At 48.7% G+C, this 5,432-nt stretch overlaps 1 protein-coding gene across 2 annotated transcripts; it reads left to right on the top strand.

Moving 5' to 3' along the window:
* Positions 1-772: 772 nt before the first annotated feature.
* LIAT1 (ligand of ATE1) lies at positions 773-3,997 on the top strand. 2 transcript variants are annotated; one of them, XM_019650394.1, is made up of 2 exons: positions 773-1,109; positions 3,416-3,997. In XM_019650394.1, the coding sequence occupies exons 1-2, from the start codon at positions 917-919 to the stop codon at positions 3,904-3,906; spliced, it is 684 nt and encodes a 227-aa protein (XP_019505939.1). In that variant the 5' UTR covers positions 773-916; the 3' UTR covers positions 3,907-3,997. The 2 variants fall into 2 exon arrangements, with proteins under 2 accessions (XP_019505939.1, XP_019505938.1); XM_019650393.1 differs by having other exon boundaries at positions 3,413-3,997.
* Positions 3,998-5,432: the final 1,435 nt, after the last annotated feature.

Below are 5,432 nucleotides of genomic sequence, written 5' to 3'. Positions count from 1 at the left end.
TTTCATTTATAAAATTTTTAAAGGATATTATTCACATAATGGTGATTTCATTTGTTTTATGGCTCTTGAATAATTTTTAATTTGTTGTGAAGGACAGGATTGGCTCTTCTGTCGCAAAAGTTTGCCAACCTCTGGTTTAGAAGAACGTGTGGGATAAGAGATGTTATTGCAGCCATTTTTTGGAAAATACAATTTGTGGTGGATAAACCTGGAAAGGAAAGCAGGGGACAAATCATACCAGGCTTTGTAAGCCAAACTAAAGTTCAATCTTGATATGAATTGTGATGGAGACCCACTGGAGGGTTTTAAACCAGTGAAATTATCCAATTGTCTTAAAAAAAGTTCATTCCAGCAGATGCGTGGATAATTTGTGGGGACGATTTGAAAGCAGAGGCCATTTGGGACGGGAACCAGGAGTGCACGTGCCAGACATGGAGATCAGGCCTAGGGTGAGGGCACAGGGAGAGAATGGAGACAAGGAAGGCTGCCAGGTTTCTGGTCCAGCTGTTTTGTTCACTGAGATGGAGTCGAGTGAAGTAAGTTTGTTTGGGACATGTTGGGCTTGAAAGGCCAGGGTGCATGTTCGAGACTAGAACTCGGGAGATAAAATTTTTGGAGCGTACAAATAGCATTTTAAACGCACAGGAGTACACGAGAGGTGTGTCAGCCTGAGCACTTACTCCTCCCCTTTATGCAGCGCCAACTACCAAGGTCTCAAATAGACGGAAGCACGCATGTGCACACCTAGTTCAGCCGCAGCACCGAGGCGGAAGCTTCCTGATTGAGCACGCGCGGTGTACCGCGGTTGCTATGGAGACGCGTGGCGCTGGCCCGGCGCTCCGCTCCGCACCGGGAGCCACGGGGTGCGCAGTGGGTCTCCGGCTGCCCCAGGCACAGGTGGCGGCCCCGCGGGCAGATGGACCACCGCAGTGAGGCCGCGGCGTCGGGGTACGGCGAAGATTGCGAGGACCACAAGGAAGACCGGGAGGGCGGCACTGCAAGCTCGAAGGGGTCCAGACTGCCTGCCATCGCCGGCAGCACCTCAGAGCCCACCGAACAGAAGGTGAAGAAAAAGAAGAAAAAGACCAAGGGGTCGGGCAAGGGGCACGGTAAGAGGAACAGCTAGCGCGGCAGCCTCAGCTCCTGTCCCTGAGATTTTCCTCCTAGGTCACCCACCCCCACCCCTCACAGAGACCCCCATCTACCTGGGGACCAGTTCAAACCAGAAATCAAAACTCGCCAGTCCAAAACAGAGGCCCTCCGCTGCCCCCGCACACCACTTATTGCTGCTGCACAGCGATGCGCCAATCCCGGCTCATAAAGACCATCCATGTCCACAGAAACCTTTCCCAAAGAGCACAGAGCCCCCAAATCCTGCATCGAGAATTCTCAACATCCCTCTACCCCACACAGAGACACCCCACCCCCAGATGCCCAGCATTATTCCCACAGAGCTTCCCAGTCCTACACGGCAGCTCAGCTGCACACAAACACTCGTTCAACTTCCTAATCCTTCAGCCGAAACTCACAATCCTGAACATCCGTACCCTCCCCACCGAAATCGCCAGCATTCCTACAGGGGTGCCCTCATCTTCACACACAGACTTTCCCTAAGCCAAAGTTATCAACACACCGGTGGTAGACACTTCTCACACACAGAAACACAGACGCCTGCCTTCTGCCCAGAGATCCCCCTTGCACCCTTATTCGTTAGGGGCACCTGACCTCTGGATGTTATGTAGACACCCAGTAAATGTATATAAAGTAATATTATCCCTGCACAGACTGTGGCCCCCACCACCATCTGCGAAGGCCATCCTTCGATTGCACACACACCATCACACCAGTCACGGCTACATTTATAATCCCAAACACCCTCAACAACACCCCTTATTTCAGTATAACCACCAAATAAAACTAAAGCACAGATACCCCAGCAGGTACACACATTCACAGTCTACACACACACACACACCCCCATCTGTTCCACATTCGGGTGCATAGATCCCCTTTCAGACAGTGCCTGTACACACACAACCATATACATGCAAGGTCTCACTCCAGACTCTTTTGAGAACACGTCACAGACATACACACACCAACGCCTGCCACAAACCCACAGAGTCCCTACATCTCACTCAACCCCTCTCATAGAACTCTTGATTTCTTGACAAAGGCACTGGGCATCCACTATGGAGAGAGAGTAACAGTGACATAGGATGCACCTGCCTGTGAGTGCTAAGTCTCCACTGTCACCTGTGTGGTTCCCCTCCTGGGTTTTGGCTGTCAGGGAGGTAGCTCTCATTGGCACAGCAACCCTGACCTCCAGGGTGGTTAGTCCTGGGTTCAAGTTTCTGAGCCCTGGCCCTTTGTGTGCAGAGCTGTTACCCTTGGCAAGCTGGAAGCAGAAGGAGTGGCAACCTTCTCCGTGTCAAACTTGTAGTTTTGGGGAAGAAGCAATGGGAAAGATTATAATTATTACTTCTTCTGGTGGAATCGTAATCAAAAGGCATAAAACGATTCTGGAGTGCAGGTCAAAATGCCCTATGTGTGTCCGCAAAACCAAATTAGGAAATTTATTGTCTTCTTGCCTTAGCTTCTGACTCTAGAAATTACAGTGGCATGTACCTCATGCTGTCAGCAGAGGACACCAAATAGTTTTCAGGGAGTAGGAAATATAAAATGTCAAAAGAGGATTTTTTTTTTCTAATTTTCTTTTCTCTTTTTTGGGGGGGAGAGATTTCCCTCTCGCCCCCCCCCCAATAGGATAAGCTGATGAAAGCACCATAACTTATAGTATTTTATATGTGTGTTATATAATTCAGGAATGTTATTAATGTAAAAAAAAAAAAGTCAGTACAAGCCACACAGAAGTATTTCCTGGCTTGGCATAATATTGCTTTCCACAGTCAGATGTAGGAAGCTTTTCTGTTGTTCTCTATTTCTTCCATCATAAAGAAGTCTAGACTGGGGGTAGAGTCACAGACTTCTAGCACTGAAAAATATCTCTGTGAGCATGTGGAGAGGTGAAGTCAGGGAACAGGGCTTGGGTGTCAGGCCTGTATCCAACTCCCAGCCCTGCCACGTGCTACGTGACATTGGCAAGTTACTGAGACTTTTGGAGTGTCAGTTTCCTCACCTGGAAAATAGGGCTGATAGCCTTTATCCAAAGACCTGGCTCATAGTATGTGCTCAATAAATGGTTTCTCCCTCCCCAAAATGACTTGACAAAAAGCATTTAGCTGGTGGGTGTGTACAAAGCCAGTGGGCTTGGCCACCTGAGCCCTAGGTAAGGAGGGGCCGCTGCAGCCTCATGTCTTTGGTGATTTGGGCATCACCCCCAAGCAGTTCACCCTGCTTAGGGGGGTGATGCAGGCATCACTACAAACGCTAACACTGCTCATCTACTCAGCAGAGAAACATCAGAATCGAGGCCTGAAGAATCAGCAGCTGTCGACATCTTTTCATGGCATCTTAAATCCCAGCAAAGATCACAGCCCGAGGCAAGAGTGCAGACAGGACAAAGAGGAAAACACGCTTACCCCTTCTTTCTCCTCCAGCGTAAGTCTCCCCCACTTTGCTGAAATAGAAGAGAACCTCTCGAACGAGGTCAATGAGAGTCTGCGTTGGGATGGAATTCTCAATGACCCAGAGGCAGAACAAGAAAGGATTCGCATATATAAACTGAACCGGAGGAAGCGGTACCGGATTTTGGCCCTCAGCGGCTTCCACTCTGATCCCTGTGCCGAGGATACCCCTGAGAACCTAGCCTGTGTCTCAGACAAAGACCGTGGCACCATCAACAGGCAGCCCTCAGTCAAAGCTGACCTCCCTAATCACTGCTTTGAAGGAAACCTTACCCCAAAGCTCCTACACTATGATTTAGCTACTGCTCTGCCTGAGTGAAAATCCACCCGTGATACTGACAAGCTTATAATTTATCCTTACCTCAAGTTTATGTGTTCAAAAAGAAGAATAAAAGGAAATCAGACCTACATCTGAAGGAAGCAGATGTCTGGTGTGTTGATGAGGTCAGCCTCTCCTTTCCCCAAGGTGCCCTTACTTGCCCAGGGTAGCCACCGCGCCTTAACGTAAGCAATTTCATGAACTGAAACTGAAGCAGTTCTTTGCAGAATTTCCTTTTTCTCAGATAAGCTGGCATCTCTTTGTTATTTAATGTCTTATCAGAGTTCGATGTCTATAACCCACCTCTCCCCCACCCCTCAAAAAATGTGTAGATTGTGTCAATTCTAAATCTTAAACTAATTTCATGGGTAAAACTCCACACGCAGCCCGCTTCTGTGGGCTCAAGGAAAATGCCCCAAATATCCTGGAGACTTTTTCTTTTAATGAAATACACTCCCTGCCCTTAGGTGGTCTTCATAATAAGTGAGTTCCAGAACTCCATCCCTGGGAGATTATGATGAGACGTCCCAGAAGGAATATTGCTTCTCTTATAAATATGATCCTCCCCTAATCCCTCCAGATGGTACTTTAAGCAAAGTTCTGGTGCATTAAAAAGGCCCTCCCGTAGGAGTGGCTCAGTTGGTTAAGAGCTCGCTCAAGAGTTTGAGCTCTGAGCAGCAGCGGTTCGATGCCTGGCCCGAGCTGAGCAGCCACTGAGCTGCCAACAGGCGGCAGGATGGCTCAGCTTTAAAAAAAAAAAAAAAGGCCCTCCTACTACTTGTCCTAAATTAATATTCTTCCTTTCCACAAATATTTACTGAGTGAGGACCATGTGTTGCCTTAGTTTGTGTTCTCCCAAAAGCAGACCCTCAGACAAGGACTCAAGTGCACGTACATTATCTGGGAGGTGAAGGAAAGATCAGTAGAGTGGATACAGGGAAAGGGCAGACAGCCAGTTCAGGGACACTATTCAACCAGTTTCTGTACTGGGCAACTGAGGCTTCATCCCCCAAGGAAACACTGTCAGGATTATCCCACCTGTGTGCCATGGCCGAGGGCTGGGCTTGGGGGTGTTGATACCTTGCTGTTTCCAGCCTGCCACACCTGTGGTCTCAGAGACTTGCCTCAGTTGTGGGGGAAGTCGCCCTCAGGCACAAAGATGCAGCCTGAAAGGTCCCAAGCATCATGGTGGTCTCTGAGGTAGCACTGGCCACCTGTGTGCAACACCGCACAGCGCCTGAGAGGGACAGGGTGGAGACTTAAGATGAGGTCCCTGCCTTCCAAGGAGTTAAAGACATGCAGTGTACTCGGGAGAAGTTGAAAGTCAATACAAAACATCACACAAAGCTTCTTTGAAACGTAAACAAAGCAGTCATCTTGGTCCCTGCTCTCCCCTAGCTGACAAATCAGCCCTCTTCTCACTGTTCCTTAAACAGGTGATTACAGAGTTTTTACATTTTGACCACCCCACCCTAGCAGAATACAGTGAAGGGACTTTTGGAAGAGTCCAGTCCTCCCCTGGAAAG

The sequence above is a fragment of the Hipposideros armiger genome, unplaced genomic scaffold, assembly GCF_001890085.2.
Source record: "Hipposideros armiger isolate ML-2016 unplaced genomic scaffold, ASM189008v1 scaffold_141, whole genome shotgun sequence".
Lineage (NCBI taxonomy): Eukaryota > Metazoa > Chordata > Mammalia > Chiroptera > Hipposideridae > Hipposideros > Hipposideros armiger.
This window is presented reverse-complemented; position numbering and strand designations above follow the sequence as displayed.

Bases quoted from the DNA above. Each gene is read 5' to 3' on its own strand.
- LIAT1 (XM_019650393.1), top strand. From the start codon at position 917: ATGGACCACCGCAGTGAGGCCGCGGCGTCGGGGTACGGCGAAGATTGC. The intron at 1,110-3,412 runs GTAAGAGGAACA...TCATCTACTCAG, and splicing joins GGGGTCGGGCAAGGGGCACG to CAGAGAAACATCAGAATCGA.